Genomic DNA, 21128 nt, shown 5'->3' with positions numbered 1-21128 from the left:
CAAAAATTAGATATTTGAATTCTAATTAGGATCTTTTATTAATGCATGCCCTTAGCTTAGTAAGGAATAGGGATGGCATAATAGCTGGGGATGTTTTTTGTTCTTAATTCACGAGTCAACTTGAGCTCATCACGGACGGGCCTGTATAGGCCTGTAATCCGTGCAGACTGACCCATTTAGATTTATTTTTAAATGAGTTAATAAAATTTCAATTAAATATATTTATTAAATAAGATGGATCATGGATCCAATTTAAATCAATGATGGTAAATTTTCAATTAAAAAAAAAGATTGTCCTAGTTATCTAAGAGGGCTGGGCTTATTGGCTTAGTGGACCATAAAAACTACACAAAATTCACAATAATCTTCCAAGTCTTTTCTTTTCTACTTTTCAAATTCTGACTTCCAAACCATAAATAATAGTAAAAATAGTAAACTAGTAATTAGATTTGATTTTTTTAAAAAATATCTCTAAATGTGTTCTCTGTACTCGATGGCAATGCCAATTAGGAATAAGTAAATTTTTAAAATTCGGTCGAGTTAATTTATTTTTTTTAAAAAAAAATCAAGATTATTTCAATTTATTTAATTTGGTCTTGGATATAATATTCAAAATTTAATTAAATCGATTTAATCTAACTGTTAATAGTCAACTGATCATAATGTATTATTACTCAATTTATGATAAAAAAAATCTTATTCAATATTATTATAATAACTTCTATTATGACTATAACTATCAATTTTAATTAAAATATTTTATGTTATAATAATTATAGTCCTAACTACATGTGCTATAATAAAATAATTTTGATAAGGTTGAAATAATTTTAATTAAGTTGGTAAAGGATAATTTAAAATAATAATATTTTATTAATAATAATTTTAATTAAGTCAGATTAATATATCGTAGTACCAATGATTATAATTGAAGGAATAATAATATTTTTAGAATAAAAAATAGAATAAGTGTTATTTTATTTTTTATTTTTAAAATAGATGTCATTTTTATGATAATAAAAATAGGTAATAATTAAACTAAAGGCGTTTCTTTATCGTATCTAATATTAAAAACATCAAAGAGATATTTAAAAATGACCTTTTAAGATCTTTTCAAGTCCTGTCAAATCATGATAGAGATCTGAGAGTGAATATTTAGTTGGTTTAGTTTGATGTGAATTGATTGAAGCATTAAAAAGAATTCAGTTCAATTTCCCTGTAAATCAAATTAAATTATCAAACATGATTTGATTTCTTTTTTATAAATTTAAATTAGATTTGAACTTGATTTATATAAATATTATCACGCTCACAATTTTAAATTTATTTTGATTGATTATTAAGCTTTTAATATAAACTTATTTATTTATTTTAAATTTTTTATTTATTTAACATATTCATAATAGTGTTATCCATGAATATATTGAAGATATGTGTTTAAACGGATTTGCTATGTTGCGCGACAAACTCGTGCGCGACCCGTGCATGACTCCCTGATCCATCGCCGCTGTCGCCACCCTCGTCGAGCCATCCGACTACCGCCGACCGCGATCGACGCGTCACTCATCGGCGCTTCGACCAGTGTCGGATTCCGGTAAGATAGTGGCCGAAATCGGACGTAATTTGCTCGAAAAACGTCGCTGATGCCGATCCTTCCTCAATCGATCTCCGACCGTGATTCGGCCGGAATCCGACCCAATCGCCGTCGACAATGGCGCGTGCCATTTTCGATCAAATTGCAATCGGAATCTGACACCGAACAGAGCGTCCGCGAGTGGCGCGTCGATCGTGCCTGAGACGATGACTAGCGGTGGTCAGACGGTGTGGCGACGACGGCGGCAACAACGATGGGTCGCAGGTGTCGCGCACGGATCACGGATTCCTTGTAACGCAGCATAACCATTTTTTAATTTAATTTAATGAGATATTTAAATTTATTCATCAACATTAAATTTGTTCATAAATGGATCGATCGACATAATAAATTATTTTCACAGGAATCCAATCTCAATCTCATGTTGAATAAATTATTGTCCTGTAATTGGAAGAATCAATTACTTTTAATTATTTTGGGGTTCTGTGTGAGCAAAAGACAATAATTAAATTATACTTTTATTCCTTAAAATCAAGAACTTCTTTGTTGCTGTGTGAGACAAGGCACTCATTTCCAGCGAGCGCTGCCTTCTTGCTCCTCTCAACTTCAAACTCCAACTGTGTTTTACTCGACAGGAAGCGACAATTTAGTCAACGCGAAAAAACGGAATCGTATTTCATTTTTGATTAGTTTGATGCATGCTTGCTTTACCTACTCTGACTTCTCCAATTGAATGCTCGCCAAGAACAGGCTGAATTCCACGTGACTCCTCAAAAAAAAAAAAAGAAGCACTTTTGAGTTTATAAATCTTGTCATTGTTCTAAATCATTGAGCTTTTTGGCAGTCTGATTGCATGCGAGATCATGTTTGACTTCGAATGATCCATTTCGTATGCAATTGTATTGTGTTCTTTCTTCCTTGTTGCTGAATTGCTTTGTTTAATTTCGATGAAAAGATTATATATATATTTGTTCGCAGAATCTTGACGGAAACGGGCGAGTGATTTGTTTGGCTTTGTAGGGTTTGGTGGAGGAGAGTGATGTGGAAGCTTTGGGAATCATCAGAATCCTGTTCTTGTTGGCGTCGTTAGCAGTGGGATTTTGTGAAGCAGTAAGCACTGAGCTCGTTCCTTTTCTTTTTCGCCGTTCTTATTCTTCTCTCTTTTTACTGATGTTAGTTGAGCGGGGGAGAGAGCGCACCATCAATGCGAGTTTGTGTGGATTGACAGTGGAGTGATGGCCTGCTTTTAATTTGTGGCAGAAAGGTTTGGTGGAGATTAACGAACTGGGAGAGAGAAATTTAAGAAGAGAGAGAGAGAGAGAGAGGGAGAGGGAGAGTGAGAAGCACGAGAGTGATTTGAAGTGAGTTTGGAGGAATCGGTGATTGATTTCTTTTTTTTGATTCTGTTTTTAGATGGTTCGATGGCCAAAAGATGACGTCTTTTCGATCTGTTCTTCTTCTTCTTCTTCTTCTCGGGAGGGTTTTCTCTGTTATCTCTAGATTTGCTTGAGGTTTCCTTTCGCAGAGTTGCTATCTTCGAGCGTCTTTAATGGAGATTTCTGAGATTGTTAGGGTTCCGGTGCTTGCAATGTGAAAGCTTTCTTCTTTCTCTTTCCTCACGGTTTTTGCCCTCTTTTGAAATTAGGGTTTGTTCGATGGTCTTCTAGGGAAGGGGCTTGGATGAGCAGCATACATGCATCTCTCTCTATGGAAGCCGATTTCCCACTGCGCCGCCCTCATCCTCGACAAGAAGAATCGGTGGGGAGGAGGAGGAGGAGGCGTTTCGGATGGCGGCGGCGGGCGGGCGCGGCGGCCGTCGGCGATCCGGAAGCTGCAGGAGAGCAAGCTCCGGGAGGCCCTGGAGGAGGCCTCCGAGGATGGGTCGCTGTCCAAGTCCCGCGTCATGGACGCCGGTGACGGGTTCGGTAACCCCGACGAGGGCTCCATCAGCCGCTCGCGGTCCCTTGCCCGCCTTCGCGCCCAGCAGGAGTTCCTCCGCGCCACCGCCCTCGCCGCCGAGCGCGTCTTCCTCTCCGCCGAATCCATCCCCGCCCTGGACGAGGCCTTCGCCAAGTTCGTCACCATGTACCCGAAGTACCAGTCCTCCAGTCGCATCGACGGCCTCCGCCGCGACGAGTACTGCCACCTCGCCGACGCCGGCGCCCGGGTCTGCCTCGACTACTGCGGCTTCGGCTTGTTCTCCTACCTCCAGAGCTGCCAGGCTGGGAGTCCTCCGCATTCAACCTCTCCGAGATCACCGCCAACCTGAGCAACCATGCCCTGTACGGCGGCGCCGAGAAAGGCACGGCGGAGTACGACGTCAAGATGAAGATCATGGACTACCTCAACATCCCCGACAACGAGTACGGCCTGGTGTTCACCTTCAGCCGTGGCTCCGCCTTCAGACTGCTCGCCGAAACCTACCCGTTCCGCTCCAACAAGAGACTGTTGACGATGTTCGACCACGACAGCCAGTCGGTGAACTGGATGGCGCAGCGCGCGAGGGAGAAGGGAGCCAAGGTCCGTAGCGCCTCGTTCAAGTGGCCGACCCTCAAGCTCTGCTCCACCGAGCTGAGGAAGCAGATCTCCGGCAAGAGGCGGAGGAGGAAGGACTCCGCGGCGGGGCTCTTCGTGTTCCCGGCCCAGTCGAGAGTCACCGGAGCTAAATACTCGTACCAGTGGATGGCCCTCGCGCAGCAGCACAGCTGGCATGTGCTGCTCGACGCCGGCGCGCTGGGGCCGAAGGACATGGATTCTCTCGGCCTCTCCCTTTTCCGGCCGGACTTCATCATCACCTCCTTCTACCGGGTGTTCGGGTTCGATCCCACCGGCTTCGGCTGCCTCCTGATCAAGAAGTCTGTGCTGGCGAGCTTGCAGAACCAGAATGGCAGCACCGGCGCCGGAATGGTGAGGATTGTTCCGGTGTTCCCTCAGTATTTGAGTGATTCCGTCGATGCTTTGGATGGAATTGAAGATGACACAGTTAATGGCCTTGCTGAATCTTCCATGTCTGATGCCCTGAAAGGAGCTCAATTGCCTGCATTCTCTGGTGCATTTACATCTGCCCAAGTGAGGGATGTGATCGAGTCCGAGACCGACCACGACAACAGCTCCGACCGAGATGGAGCAAGCACAATCTTTGAGGAGACCGAGAGCGTTTCGGTCGGGGAGGTGATGAAGAGCCCAGTTTTCAGCGAAGATGATTCATCCGTCAACTCCTTCTGGATCGATTTGGGTCAGAGTCCGGTGGCTGCGACCGATCATTCAGGGCAGTCGAACAAGGGAAAGTTAGGCTCTCCATTGCCGCCGCCGCCGCCTTCCTGGTTTGCGAGAAAGAAGAACATCAAGAAGGTGTCACCGAATTTCGGATGCAGGGAACTGAGAAGCCCCCTTAGCAATGGTCATGTGCTGTCTTTCGATGCTGCTCTGTTGTCGGTTTCGCAGGAGCAAGATCACAGGGAGGAAGCTCCCGGGGAATCATCATCGTCGGAGATTCGGGCAAAGTATCCAGCCCCTGAACATGGGAATGAGATTGAGGAAGAAAAGGATGGCAAACTAGCTGTGAATCATGAGAATGAGAGTGCCATAAGAAGGGAAACAGAAGGAGAGTTTCGATTGTTAGGGAGGCGGGAAGGAAATACTAACCGATTTGCAAGTAGTAAATTCCTGGGGATTCAAGAAACTGATCGAATTGCAAGCATGGATCACAAGGTTTCCTTCAGCATGGAGGACAACCGAATTGATGGAATAGGCTATGGTAATTTTGAATCTTTTGGCGGCCGTAGTGATGATGACGATGACGATGATGCTACTCGAGGCGATGAGGATGGCAGTGTTCAGGAGTCGTGCAGATTGGAGCCTGAGATCATTTGCAAAAGCATCGATCATGTGAATATGATGGGCCTCAATAAAACAACACTGCGACTGAGGTATCTGATCAACTGGCTAGTGACATCGTTGCTGCAGTTGCAGTTACCAGATTCTGTGGCGGGAAGTGGTGGTGATTCTCTTGTTCAAATATATGGTCCGAAGATCAAGTACGAACGGGGTGCGGCCGTGGCATTCAACGTGAAGGATCACAATCGGGCGGTGATCGAGCCCGGAGTAGTTCAAAAGCTAGCTGAGGAGAATGGTCTCTCTCTCGGCATTGGATTTCTCAGCCATATAAGGCTCTTGGACAATCAGAAACATTTACACGGCGAACTTGTAGCCGCAAACGGTGGCCGCGAGAGCAAGAGCAAGACTAAGAACAATGTCGTTCGGGTGGAGGTTGTCACGGCTTCGCTAGGGTTCCTCACAAGCTTTGAGGATGTGTACAAGCTGTGGGCATTTGTGGCCAAGTTTCTGGATTCTGCATTCCTTAAGAATGACAGATTATCGACCATTTCTGAGATTCCAGAAACATGAGAGACTGAAGCATAACCAGCAACCTCTTTTTGTAGCTCGATCGAAACCGAAATTGTCGGAAAAACAAAGGGAAATCTGATTCCTACTAGTGTTTCTTTCTTATGCATCCTGAACCTCTTCCTACCTCAAGGAAAGAAAGGAACAACTCTGTGTGTTCCATCAAGTTGAATTGATTCATTCTTGGTCTTCCTTTCGAGGTACAAGTTTGATGTAGAATTGAATTGAGCAATATTTTTATCATCACAAAGTTCTGTTCATAGTTTTAGAGTTGAATTAACTGTTGGATTATCTTGATAATTTTCTGAATTTGTGTGAATTATTCTTTCTTATATGTAATTTAAATAGGTGAACTAAGTTAACCTTTGTCCAAGCTCGAGCTAGGTTGGGCCCATGGGCCGCCATACCATCACATGACAAGGCCCACATTTAGAGTATGGCCTAGCCCAATCTATCCCGTTCGCTCGCGTCTAGGTCAAGCTCGGCATGACTTGAGCTTGTCGAGCCGAGCTAGCCGAGCCGACGCGGACCGTCAAAAGTACCAATGTTGTCCCTCCTCAAGAACAATAAAAGCAAGTGGATCGTTCACGGATCCATGGTCTACACAAAAGTGGTAAGCTTTTGATAGAGCAAAGAGGGAGATTGATTTGAGGTGGGTGAAACCAAAAGGAGTGGGGCTTCAAATTGTTAGGAGAAAAAGAAAAAGGCAGTGCAAAAAGTCGAGAAGCTTTTTGAGCTCAATTATTGGCACTCTACTCATTCATTCGTTGGCTCAACCTTATGATTGTCTCTCACATTATCAATTATAAATATGAGAGTGATCCTCTAATTTCCTTTTAACTTCTATTATCTATGTAAATATCTACATGTGCTAGATGTTAACACACTCTATGAATAATTCATATGAGCTTTGATTAAATTTGAGAAAATGTTTAAGGTTTTGATATATTTGAGTTGCACAATTTTGTGGAGTTTTGATCGAAAGGTTTTTTTTGTTTTTACAATTTAGGTGTCTTGGAGTTAGATGATCTTTTCTTCAATTTAGCTATAGAGTAAATTCAAAATATAATTTAAATATACTTAGATGTCAATCTCTATAATATTTATATATGTAATCTTTTTATTTGTTCCTCTTATTTTATCATTGTACTACATTTATCTTGGAGTCAAGCTATCTTCTCCTAATTCGCCCATCAACTAAATCCAAAAGCGCAAGCGGCTCCTTACGTAGCAGTTAATGTCCCAAATTTTTCATTCCAATAGAAGAAAATATTATACCGTACGCCATAGTTGGAATTCAAATCGTGGATGCTTGAGTAGTATGTTAAATGTTTTGTCGCTGCACCATAAAGTTTTCTAATTTTTATTTTACAAAGTATCTAGATCATAAGAGACAATTAATCCTTGAATATACAGTTCGACTCCATATTTCGTATACCAAGTAAATCTAAGAAGCGAGGTGACTCTTGACGTAGCGCCCCAGCATCACTAATTGTTCAAATACCATATACATGAACTGTGTTAGTTTTAAATCCTGATTGTTTGAGAAAATCACCCTGTCACTTACCGTCATACCATACCTTAGGGGCACCACAAAGTTTACTATTATTGTAAAAGGTGATAATATTCACCCCAAACACTTCTCCATTGTCCACCTTAAGGTCTTGTGATCATAAAGTTTAGGGAAATGATACACAACTGCATGCAGTGGGTCTCATTACATGCCAGTGGGATCCACTGTCAATGTGAGTGTCATGCTCCATTCATGTTGAAATTTTTCATGCTAAGTATCATTTTCCTAAAGTTCATTAGTGGCAATTAACTACTTGAGCGCCAACTCAATTATGTCCGTGAAACAATCACAAAATTTACTATCGGTGATAAAAGATGAATCCGTCACCTTCACAGTTCTAAAACAGAGGTAAATCACGAGACTTCGCCCTCAACCAAGGAGAGCATGTTAATGCTGCAAAAGGTTGGAATCCGCCAACCTAGCGGCCCCACACGATCGGCCCCCCGACCATCTGTGGAGAGGTAAATCACGGTGAATGCGGGACTGACCAGGGCATGGTGGCCGAGGGATTTGGAAACATGGCACAGATTGATGTTATCGCAAATGCAACCATGAGCCCTCGAACCGCCCACCTTATGCTGCAAGCACCCACGCCCTGACCAGCTGACCCTGCCCGTGGGGGCTTGTTAATAATAGAATATATGAGAGAGAGAGAGAGAGAGAGAGAGTGAGAGAGAGAGGACAAGGGCAAAAGTAAAGGTAAGGGAAAAAGTCTAGTACAAGGGAATAGCATTTGACCATGCAAATTAAAGCATGGAAAAGCTGCAATGCTATGGCTAAAGTGCCATGTTTCTCATATTGATTTTGTACTGATTCTTCATTAAAAAGAAAAAAAGAAAAAAAAATAATTAGTTTTTAAAGGGTTAATAATATATAGGTTTAGTCTCTAATATGATGGGTATTTTTTTAATAGTGCCCCTTTTGACTATAATAAAAATAAAGAATTTTATTTTTGACAAAAAACTTTCCGAATATTAAAGTACGTAGGCTTGCATGGCTCAATGTGATGCCTCCAGAACTTGTTCCTACATTTTTCTCGACTCTTGAAAAAAATAATTATATATGCATAAGAAAATGAGGATTAATCCAACTAATCATATACATAAACTTTACTAATTCAAGACAAACAAAATTAAAGATTGATTAATTAATATGAGAATTTAATGATCTATCTATCAATCACATATAAATTCTTCCTTCCACTAAAATATTACTACAATTAATTAACTTATTCTCATCTTTTTAAAATTTAATTAATTAGACTAATTAGTGAGACTAATCTAACGTTTGCAAAACTTTTATATCATTTCTCAAAATGAAAAAAATAATTAAGGATGCTAAGTCACATATATATTATATTAACCCTTCTGCAATATTTGTCTAATTAATAGCTTAAATTCATGACAACATGAATAGCTGTTTGATAGCAACAAATGAACTAATAAATTTAGTCGACTTTTTATAGAAGAACAATATTTTGAATTTATATAATAATATTATAGAGATAAGTTTTATCCTTTTTTACTCGATCGTGTCTCAAATTTAATGTGGTACCCACTAATAATATATAGTCCAACCCTAATAAAAACCCTAATGCATCTAAAGCCACAATCTTTTGGCATCTATTCCATTTTTATTCCTTCCTTTTATGTTAATATTGTACCTAGCTCTCTAGTTTCTTAAAAACATTTCCTTTATTTTATTTTTTTTTAAAATAAATATTTAGCTTTAGCTTCCACTCTCTAATGATATGAGACTCATGGAAATCATCACCCACTCCCTATTTATTCATCCACTCCTCACCTTGCCACTTTACCATCTATCACTCTTGTTGTTCTTCAAACCCTTTCTTCTTGCACAATTCCTTCCATCCATGGCAACCATCTCATTTCCGGATCTCTCACTTCACATCCATCCCCCCTCGAGAGGCGTTTTCGATCAACACGACACAAGTTTTGCCCATCACAATGAAAGTGACACAACCACAAACCATGTTGATGAAGTCAGGAGGGAGCCCATGCTTAGCTTAGGGCACCATGATCATCCTCACCACCAACACCTTGATCATCACCCGTTGCAAATCTACAGACTTAAGCGCAATTCAAGGTCCGGGCAGGGAGGGAGGAGGAGCGTAAGGGCTCCGAGAATGCGGTGGACCACCACCCTCCATGCTCATTTCGTCCACGCGGTGGAGCTCCTCGGTGGTCATGAGAGTGAGTGCACTAACTAATAATTGAGGCTCTCGCGACTTGTTATGATCATGTACCATATGGCAACAAGTTGGTACTCATGTAAATGAAGAATTAGTTAAATGATTAGAGAGTGCTAATACAGGAGCTACACCAAAGTCAGTTTTGGAGCTGATGAATGTGAAAGATCTTACACTGGCTCATGTAAAGAGCCATCTGCAGGTACTGATATATAATTGATAAAGTTCCTGCAAATTTACTGCATGCCTTAGCTAGGGTTAGGGTTTGTGCATGGGTTAACAACAAGACCACAAGTACAGAGGACAAAATGGCATCTGTGGCAGTGTAATCTTTGCATGGTAGACTTTTTTGCCTGCAACTATATATTATTATTATTTAATCAATTAATTATTTTCTTATACATTATTGTTTTCAGATGTATAGAACAGTCAAGAGCACTGATCACAGAGCAGACACTGCAGGTAGAGAAAATTTCACCTTGCCCTAGTTAGGGTTATAAATCACAACTTCGTATCTCTTCTGTTTAGCACAATTAGGTCAAGATAGCAGTCGACTGTATGTAAATTGTTATAGAAAACTACAATGAACACACCCCCTTGATCTTTCCTTAATTCCTTCTATTTAGCAAACTTTTGCGGTTGAATGCAAAAGTTTTACCCTTTTTTTTCTTGAGATAAATCTTTATGTAGATGCAAATGATGATTAGTGTAGTGATATATGTCTTTTGGTGTTTGTTGGCATGAGGAAGGGGGGCAGATGCCATGAGGCAGTCACCTCACTGGGCCTTTGTTTGAATTATTAGGCTGGTGTTACATAAAGTAGTTGCAGGGCATTTGGATTTATCTTTAAAACAAAATAAAATAAAATTTTAGGGTTAAAGTTGCAGGACAAGATCAGATGGGGTGGAACCAGAAGAGTGCAGATCATGAGGAAGGGCCAAATGAGCATAAAGTAGCTGGGAATGACATGAGCATGATGAATAGTTACTATAGGGTGGTCACTAACCCTAATTCTTGTGATTATTCCTCAAGTTTCACCACAGCAACACAGTTACTACTGCTGCCCAGCTCTCCAAGGTTAGTTCTCTATGTATATTCCTCAGTAGTATTTCGATAGGAAGTTCGTAAGCAATTTACCCCTGACCTAATTCCCGAATTCTTTTTTTTTTTTTTTACCGAATCACGCCCTATGCGTGTGACCTTTTCAAGTCGCCCCTATGCGAGTTTGTTTATGTGGAGTTACTCAAATGATCATAGAAGATTTTTGAGTCAAATGAGTCAATAAACATATTTCAGAATAAGCTAGTTAAGCATTTGGTGCATTTTCTACACTCAACCATCATAATCTCAAATTACCTTGATGGATCCTACTTCAAAATACATATTTTTAATGTAAATGGAGTCATATTCCAAGTAAAATTGAGTCAATAAGCTGATTTGAAAATCAATAATTACACCATAAAAGCAAAAACAAAGGTTAATATACTTTGTGCAGGGATATCCTAAGATCTACAATTGGCTATACCTGCAAATCATTAATCAGCAACATCTCTTGTCGCCAGATTACTTCAAAACCAAAAGTTTGTGTGGCAATGGAAGAGATCAGGTACATATGCAAAGTTTTAGCAGTAAGTAATTAGTGTTGAGTTCATCATTTTTCAGAAACTGAATGCATTCACAACAGGTTTTGGTGGAAAATCTACTGAAACAATCTCAAGAAATTCCAAAGCTGGAAATGATCTCCAATAGCATGCCAAACCTAGACATGACTTTGGGACGCTAGAGAATTTTAAGGCGAGTAATTCAAGTGTATTGGAGATCATGCATGCCCAATCATTTTAGCTTAATGCATGGTGGTGTCAATGGAAAGAAGCTTGGAATTAATCACTAATCCTTCTAAAGTTGGGAGAGACTTGTGTGTGTGTGTGTGTGTGTGTCGTGTGCATTTTGGTTGGGATGTATGATGCTAAGAGTCAAAACATATTTGATGAGTTGGACCCTTGGCATGCATATGTTGTACATGTAAACTAGTCTTGATGGGGTTAATCTAGTGTTATTTGTGTAATTGATGATTGGGGTTCTGTTTATTTTGTAAGCATAGAAGCAAGAACTAATGTGGTACAGATTATGGTTAAAATACCATAAATTTGCACTTGAAAAATGGATATACACATTCAGGCAAAATATATATATATATATATATATATATAAGAAGAAAGAAGGAAATTAAGGAGAAGGATGTATGCTTACGCATTCTTCTCTGTGAGAAGTGAGTGAGAAGTGGAGCTTGGTTCTGTGCTATACATTGATTCAACATTGCCACCACCGAGCGACCATTCCTCAGTCCAGTAAATTATCTCTCTTGCATATTGAAGTGTTGCATTGACAGAATCAGAATCCAATCCGTTAGCATGTGTAACATAGAGTTTCCTCCCGGTGATTGACTGAAACAGTGTCTTGAATTCCTTTGCGACATAGTGAAAAGCTTGCTCGGCTTTTGTGGCTTCTCGGGTGCCACTGCAACTGGTGTTGTTTCGCTGAGGTGGGCATCTGCTTACGAGTGGATGGAAGTTGTCGAACCATTCGCATGAGCTTAAGGGAGTGATGTCTAGCTTCTGCTCAAACAAATCAAATTTGCTAAGTATTAAAAGAAAATCTTTCTCTTCGAAGGTCGGATGACTAACAATGCTCTCAAAGAGCCTTCGACTCTCTATCATCTTATTGATGACTGCATCACTTGTATCTTTGTAATATTCATCGTAGTCGGTCAAAGCAATGCAGAAAATCACCATCCTTGCATCTTCAAACATGTCCAGCCATTTGCAGTTCTCTCCAGTACCTTTGTAAGGTCCTCGGATGAGCTGATACCTACCATAAATGAGTTGGAAGCATGCATTAGAATTTTAGTCGATGATACTTGACAGAAAGGATCCTGTCCTCTACATTCCACCAGGAAAGTAAAAAACCAAAATTCCAAACATTTTAAGTAGCCGTGTCCTACTCGAGGCCAAGCTGGCTCAAGGATATTTAGGAATTAGTAGATCAAATCTTATAATCTTTGACCATTGGACGATCTGAAAAAATATAACCTGATACTTCTTTTTTTTTTTCCCATTTCCGACATGTATGGAAAAATGCTTCTATTCCACCTATGGCAATTTAACGTATATTGTCAACATCTTGCAACATCAAAACAATGCCTGCAGATAGCATTAACCAACCTTGAGATTGTTTGCAGCTGCTCATGATCATCTATACTACTTCCAGTACAAGGTAACTGTAACTCTGTTGACGCTATTCCATTGGAGCAATTTATTCCATCCGCATTTATAATGTCTACATTAGATGGTTCATAATTGTCTCTGGATATATCAATGACCTGAAGAATAAACAAAAACAGTTTTAGTAACAAGTTTCGATGAAGGAATCACATTTATTAAATTCACCACAGTTTCCAGTATGTAGACTACTGAAAGGGAATGTTCAGTTGCTGTTCATCTTATTGACATGTTTCCTGAGAAACATACTGTTAAGCCTCTCGCACTTCTATGTTGGACAGTTGGAACTGGCCATTTGAAAGGCCAAACCATCAATGTCAGTCCCAAGCCCAGATGAAAGAATGAGGGTTGTGTTAGGAATCAGCATGAAATAATATCAAAAAGCTTATACTGATAAATGATCTGTTTCCTCTACAAGTCCTTTGTGTTATCTTATCTATTGGAAATGCTAATCTGATGCAAGATGATCCATTTATTTGAGAACAACTTTCAGTGTTACCTTGTTCATTGGAAGGGAAGACCCAAGATGAACCTGATGATGCAAATAGACTGTATTTTAAATAAACTGGTTCAGGGGACTAAAGACAAGTTATTTCTTTTTTTCAGTATTTTTACTATCTTCAAGACAGTTTATGTTGCATGAATCTTAATGTATCTAAGGAATGTACTCAGGGAACAAAACAATTTCTTTATTTTATTCTATCTACTTTCACGTGAGATCGCCGATGAAAGCACGCAAGGCTTTTTGTGAGATTGCCAACTTAAACACATATTTTTTCTACCACATTGGATTTTCTAATTTTACCAAAAATCAGTTCTTACATTGTCGCATGCCAACAACTAAAATGTTAAATAACAATCTTGCAATACGAAGTCCATGTCCTTGGTCAATATGTTATGATAATTGATCTGCCACACAAGCCATTTTATATAGATTTTCTCTCATATCGACTTGTTTGAAGATCATAGTAAGTATACATATGAAACTTCAATTAAGTCGATAAAAGTGAATTGAATAACCATGTTGAAACTTTAATGTAATTCCTTGAAATTTAAGAATGCAAAGTAGCAAACAGAAAGGAACAAGGAGCATATTACCCTTTCTAAGAAATAACTCCGAATGGCAGGGAGGAGTTGAAGTTCACTTCTACGCTTGTATGTAGCTTGAATAGCAGAATCTTTCCACAATTCTCTCACTAATGTAGCATACTCTCGAGAAGAAGCTGGGAAAATAGCTTCAAATTTGCCAGAGGCAATAACCTTCAGGAGCCAATCAGCAAATGACTTCAATTGTGGAACCAATGAAAAGTCTGTTTCATCTCCTGCCCAACAAATTGAATGATCAGATTGTTTTAGCTCTTCCATAAACTTCTATTTCCGAAAGTTAGTACTAAAACTTCGAATCATATAGATTAAAAATAGTATGCCGAAGGGAATGTGTCAACAGGATAGAATAGTGGACTTATTGTGGATATAGAGATTTAAAGACTCTAGACTACTTGTTCAACTTACCATAAAGGCAATATCTCATTGTTTGGGTTTAGTACAATAATTGGCTATGCACACTAGTCCAACTTTCTAGAGAAGTTAGCATCTAGGACCCACTATCTTGCACATTTTGCAATCAGTTGTGATATTTATAATGTTTAAGTCAAGTGAAAACAAAGTAAGCACCCATGCTTCAATCGAAACAGAATATACAATGATAAAAGTAACCCCTTTGTCATTGAACCTAAAACCATAAGGCCATTATTTTGATGGTATGATAACCTGGACGTTCGATATTACAAATAACTTCATTATAAACTTATACACCATCAAATTGACACCAACATAGCACAACTTATGTGTGGAAAATTTAGTAGTTAATGAGCACAGTTTTGCATGGTAGAGTGTAAGTCAGAATAACTGAAAATTTGGTCTTGTACCTGACGAATCAAATTGCATGTTTCCTCTCCTCTCAGTCAAAATTTCTTCTTCAAACCATTCACGGCACTCAAGCAGCAAGGCAAGGTCTCGATATATGCTGGTCTGTATCATAATCTTAATATCTTGACACTCCTTCTCTGAGAATGATAGCCCATAAAACAATTTGGCCTGCAACAACCAATAAAACAGTTATGCCTGATTAATGTGGGATTTTAAATAATAGAACTGCCACTTCAAGCTATGCAAAACATTAGATGCTCACACAAGAAACCATATTTTAAGGAGTTAAATATGTATAGTTCTAGACATTTATGAGGGTCAAAGCAAACTGTCCTAGAAGTTCTCAGCATCACATGCAGAAGTAATGAAAGTTGTTTCAGTTAGTTTTGGGGTGTATCAATGACAATGATTGGCACTAACCCATCACTATGCCAAGAGGCTAGTATTTTCCAATAAACATCAGAGAAAATATTTCGTCCGAGAACACGATTACAAAAAAAACAAAATTAGTCCCAATATCAGCAACCTCATCATCTATTAGTATAAAAATCCATCTTAAAGACTTATCTAGTCATCTAGCAACAAAAGAATAAATGTCATGTGAAGAAAGAGGTTGATGTCATTGTTTTGAAACAAGAGTACCTAGGCTATTTTGCCAAGAGGTCGCTTTGCCTAGTAGATAGGTAGCCCCTATTAGGCGGTCCTTTAAAAATGCAGGCTAGGCAGACCACCTAGCTAGGCAACCCAAGCAGTCCTCCTAAGCAACTTAGCAGGCTCAGACATATAAGTTTTTAATCCATTTGACATTAGTTTGTTAACTATATTTAATATTGTAGTATGATGGTAATTATAAGCTAGCTATATGTTTTCTTTGAATTTGGATTTATGACCATAAACTATTGAATTCAGTGTCTTGTTATAATTTACATATACATCAATATTAGTTATTTAACTTAATTTACTTCTCTTTCCTATTTTAATAGTATTTTAATACCAACAGCATATGCCCTCACCTAGGTGCCTATGAACGGCCTAGGTGCTATGTAGTAGACTGTCTACTGCCTAAAATCACCATTTAATACTTTGGTTGACGTATGCTTTTAACTTGAGCTACAAAGGCTAAAATCTTACTACATTAGTGGAAACTTGAGACATTGTTTGAGGTTTGAAAAGCCTAAATCCATAGTTGAAACCTCAAAGAAAGGGTTAGTTTAGAAATGTTCCCTTCAAGCAAGACACGCTGAAATGAAGTTCAGAAGTAGGAGGTACAGAAAATGTTAAAAAGTCAGTGGCATGCTCTCAAATATATAATTTTGGAAAACAGCTTCAAATTTGCTAGATGTATCATAAAATATGTGATTGAACACAACAAGCAACTATCGGCTTTCCTAAGTGATTTCTTCTTCTAATTTGCAGTGTTTCAAGTAAATACCTGCTTGAAAACAGTAGTTGCCCCTGATCCATCGCTCCCAATCAACAAAAGCTTTTGAATTGCTTTCTTATTAAGGTTGTCAGGAAGAGGTCTTTTCATGAAGTTGTTTACCTCTTCACAACATTTTGAATTCTTGCTAGGAAATGGCAATGAAAGAAGAGGGAATAGTAGCTTCATATGCCTCTGCAATATAAGAAACCATGAGAAAATAAATTAATTTCCACATAGTCCACTTTGCCACGGGTAAATTCAACATTTACCTTTCCCCAAATCTTCCCTTTGACATTTTTTTGTCCTTCCTCCATATATGTTCCATCAGCAGAAAGCCAATAATGAGGATTCCCAGCACAGGGGACTCCAGACAACTGAAAAAAAAGGTAAGGCAAATCTCCTTATACTGAATTTTGACTAAAACTACTAGCATTTATAATGTACCTTAAGCATCTTCATCTCAACTTTTGTAATCTCCCGACCATTTATTTGGATTCCAGTGTTTCCCTTACTTGCATTTACCTTTAGATGTCCCCCAACATTTAGATGTGCAGTGATGATGCTATTAGGCTTGTGCCCTTCCTATTGATTAGCATAAACAATTGATTTATTGGCACAAGTACAACAGAAACAAAGCAAAAAGAGGCAACACAAAAGAAATGCTTAACCATCCAATCTGAGTTTGGTTATAACAATAGACATTATCAAGTATTTGTATCTGCACTAGCAATCAACTTAGTTGAAAAATCTTATGAATTGAAAATTCTAAATCAAAAAAACAAAAAGTGTTTGGGTATCTCCCTAGGCAAGTAAGGTCGATTGGACCAAACCTTCATGTTTTCTGAAGCCAATGGTTTTGGTTAGTTGATGCCATCTTATTGTAGGAGAGTCGACAAATAGAACACAAAGAACAAAGTGTAGAACGACTTTAATTTAAGTTTTCTAGCTCACCTTTCCCCAGTAGCCAGAAAGCTTGTCGTACCAGTAGTATCCAGGTTTAAGCTTAGGAGGAGGGCACGGACAGCTCTGTAACAGAAACATTTCCTCCAGATTGAGGCTCTTCCCATTGACACGGATATCTTCCGGTCTCAACTGATTTGACTCGCAGTTTTTCTCGGCCTCCATCAGTAGTTCAATTTCCAGATCGCTCAGCAGCCTCTTCAGCAAACGCGAGCTCTTCCCCAGTCTCTCTCTGTTCGACTCCAGTATCGGAGAACCGATGCAAGAGATGCACTTCCTCCCCTCGGGCATGGAGCCCATGCCCATGGCTGTCAACACGCACCTGCCACAGTACTTGGCACCGCAAGCCAAGCAACTCTCTTTCTCCGTAAAACGGTTTCCTCTCAAGCAACAGTAGCAAGCCCCTTTCTTGATCCTCAAACCCTCCGAGTTCGCCACCGGAGTGGCCCCAACTGCGGGAGACGTAGAATAATTGGATTGGCCGGACTCTTGGAAAGTCACAATCGTCGCCCTCCTATCTGGCGTGTCGGAGGACTCGTCGTCTTCCTCGATCTCGGAGGCGCACGACCGGAAGGTGGAGGCGTGGGAGCTGAGGGGCGACTCGGTGGAGAGCCGATCGTGGGCTCCTCCGAGCTCGTCCGAGAACCCGACGGTGCCGGAAACGTCGGCGGTCTCGGAGGAGAGGATTTCGCGGGATCCGTCGGAGCCTAGGGTATCCGAATCCGGGGCGGCCGCGACCGCGGCGTGGTTCCCGATGACGGAGGTGGGGGAGGCGGAGGAGAGAATCGGCGTGGGCTTCTTCGGGGCGGGGAGCGGGTCGACTACGGGGAGAGAAACGGGGCCAGCGGTGACGGGGGCGAGGGCGGCGAAGGGGATGCACTCGACATCGATGGGGAGGGCGCGGGGCAGAGAGTAGGGCAGAGGAGGGCCATCGTAGACCGCCGCGAAGGAGTAGCCGGAGGCTTCTACCTCCGCCTCCGTCTCCGCCGAAGAGGGCAGACAAGAATGAGAGGCGGCAAAAGGTGGCCCCCCCCACCCCGGCCCCACAAGTAGCGAGCGCGGCGGAGAGGTCGATGGGACCCCAGAATGAGAGGGAGGGAGGGAGGGAAAGACTCCGACCGGCGACTTTAGGTGGAGAGAGAGAGAGAGAGAGAGAGGGAAGGTGTCGCGATCGCTGAATATTCAAACGGAATTGAGTTGACTGGGTGGGGCCGGCAGACCGATCCACGTCATCAGTGACGTGGCGTAGTAAACTAGTTCAAAATCCAATTATTTTCATTATTATCAATGTTGAAAAACTATCAAAAAATCATTTTAATCTTTTATCTCACGAATATCCTTGAAAAATAAAATAAAATAACTATTTTAAAACTACTCCAATATTAATTTAAACATCTATAGCAACTACATATAATAATTATTTTTTTTTAAAATTAATTAAAATATTATATGAAGGTAAAATGGTAATAATAAAAATTATTTCTTAAAAGTAATTAACCTAGTCAAAGTAAATTTTTAAAAATAAAAAAAATAAAAATAGAAATTATTGAAAACTTGACGCCGTCCACCAACAACAACATTATTAGTTGTTTTATTTCTTTGTGCCTTCACATTTATTTCTTTGTTGTCGTTGACCTTTTATCGTAGTAAATAAGATTTTAAGTTTGACTCATCTCATGTTCATTGACAAATTAAACACTTCAAAAATAAAATAAAATAAAATAATAATGCAAAGTTCACTTCAAACAGCGGCGTGGTGAGGAAGAACACCAATGTTGACCCAAACACGCGAGTGGACGAGTGGAGTGGAGTGGAGTGGAGTGGAGAGGAGAGGGAAAGGGGGTGGAGTGGATTTTGATCGGATTACAAGTCCTTTGAGTCGTTTATCTTGTTTGACGAGGAGAAAAGAAAAGAAAAAATAAATTTTATTTTTATATTTTTTTCTTTCTGTGTTCTGAATTAAATTACAAAAATATATACTAGTATATAAAAATTCAAATTATATATAAAATAATTTAATATTTATTTTCAATTGGACTTAACTTTTTAATTTTTTTAATTTAAATTTAATATATTAATCTAAAAATTATTGGACTGCATTAAGCGTAGGCCTAATGCAAACCAGCACTAGCTACACTACAGGGCCAGCTCTAGGCATAGGGCAGTAAGGCCTGTGCCTAGGGCCCAATTTTAATTAGGGCTCATCTCGTTAGGATATTTAGGGTTATTGGATAATAGGAATTATTGGATTTAACCGGGAAAGCTCGATCCACGCATCCGCTCCGCTGTCTCTTCGCATTCTTGCTGCTGTGTTTCCCGATCTCGCTCTTCAAAATCCCAATGCCCGATCTCGCTCGCCTCTTCATCTCCCCTGTTCTTCGACGCAGGCGAAACCGATCCCTTTTCTCGCGAAGCAGCGCCGCCATTTCTTGCGAAGCAGCGAGCTGCGAGCGTCGGCCGTCGTCGGTCAGATCCAAAAGCAGCGAAGCAGCAAGCGTCGGCCGCCATCTCTTGCATTCTCGCCGCGACGCTGCCCCATTTCTCGTGAAGCAGTGCCGCCCCCTTTCGGGTTGGGCGTCGGCCGTCGGATCTCGCCTCTTCATCTCCCCTGTTCTTCGACGCAGGCGAAACCGATCTCTTTTCTCGCGAAGCAGTGCCGCCATTTATTGCGAAGCAGCGAGCTGCGAGCGTCGGCCGCCGTCGGTCGGATCCAAAAGCAGCGAAGCAGCGAGCGTCGGCCGCCATCTCTTGCATTCTCGCCGCGACGCCGCCCCGAAGCAGCGCCGCCCCATTTCTCGCGAAGCAGCGCTGCCCCCTTTCGGGTTGGGCGTCGGTCGCCGGATGACTCGAATCCGATAGTTTCTCTTGCATTCTCGCCGCCCCATTTCTCGCGCTGCCCCATTTCTCGCGAAGCAGTGAGCTCAAGCATTCTCGCCGCCCCATTTCTCTTGCTGCTGTTGATTGCATCCTGTTTCCTCCATCTCCATGGGCGTCCCCTCAGATTTGGTAATTTCTTTTTTTTCCCTTAGCTTCCTTCTTTCAGAGTTTAAGTATTATTGTTGCTGAGATTTAAGTAGTGATTTTTCGTGTTTGATCTAGTTGTTCAGTCCTTTGATCCAGTTGTTCGAGGGGGCGGTGGATCGTTTTTCTGATAAGACGGACTAGCAAAGTAAATTACTTCCGGATCTATTATTAATTCTCATTAGATCGTTCATTATCAAAGTAAATATTTATCTTTCAGTTTCTGTTATTAATTTTGCTATTTTTATTTTTATAAAATAATAGAGAATTAATATTTTAATTTATTTTTAAAAATTTTAAATCCACCATTATCGGTCTCAAGTTCGAATAAAAAAGGGTGAGAATTTTTTTTTAAAAATAATAACAATCATTTAAAACAAAATTCGCCTAGGGCCCTCCGTAGGCTTGAGCCGCCCCTGCTACACTACTGTGTTCCTGATCGACGAGTTCGAGGTGTAGGGTTATCAAAATGAGAGGCAAAGACTAATGAGAAATGATGACACAATAGCATACTCTCTTAACGTAAATATATATTTTTCATCGCCTTCCCTAATATAAAATTTCTAACTTCATCTTGCTTGCTTTCATTAAATTCATTCTTCACATGCAGATGGATTGAAATTTAGACAAAATGATAATTTCTAAAATCCACTTCAGTAAAAGATGGAATCTATCACCCCAGCAGCATCATAACTATATGTGAGGAGGTAAATCGAAAAACTATAGTTGATCATAAC

General features: G+C 40.3%; 1 protein-coding gene and 2 pseudogenes across 1 annotated transcript; 2 read left to right on the top strand and 1 right to left on the bottom strand.

The window, feature by feature from the left end:
* The first annotated feature begins 3178 nt into the window (after positions 1–3178).
* Positions 3179–6222, top strand: LOC141840035 (uncharacterized; annotated as a pseudogene).
* Positions 6223–9298: 3076 nt separating this feature from the next.
* On the top strand, positions 9299–11815 carry LOC141841755 (uncharacterized; annotated as a pseudogene).
* A 162-nt stretch (positions 11816–11977) lies between these two features.
* LOC141837259 (extra-large guanine nucleotide-binding protein 1-like) lies at positions 11978–18603 on the bottom strand. The gene is made up of 9 exons (XM_074724696.1): positions 18559–18603; positions 17362–18495; positions 16855–16992; positions 16680–16784; positions 16420–16602; positions 14987–15155; positions 14157–14380; positions 13002–13159; positions 11978–12648 (listed from the first exon to the last, which is right to left on the bottom strand). The coding sequence occupies exons 1-9, from the start codon at positions 18601–18603 to the stop codon at positions 12027–12029; spliced, it is 2778 nt and encodes a 925-aa protein (XP_074580797.1). The 3' UTR covers positions 11978–12026.
* Positions 18604–21128: the final 2525 nt, after the last annotated feature.

Source organism: Curcuma longa, chromosome 11 (genome assembly GCF_044706935.1).
Source record: "Curcuma longa cultivar G26 ecotype Majalengka, Jawa Barat chromosome 11, ITB_CL_G26_1.1, whole genome shotgun sequence".
Lineage (NCBI taxonomy): Eukaryota > Viridiplantae > Streptophyta > Magnoliopsida > Zingiberales > Zingiberaceae > Curcuma > Curcuma longa.
This window is presented reverse-complemented; position numbering and strand designations above follow the sequence as displayed.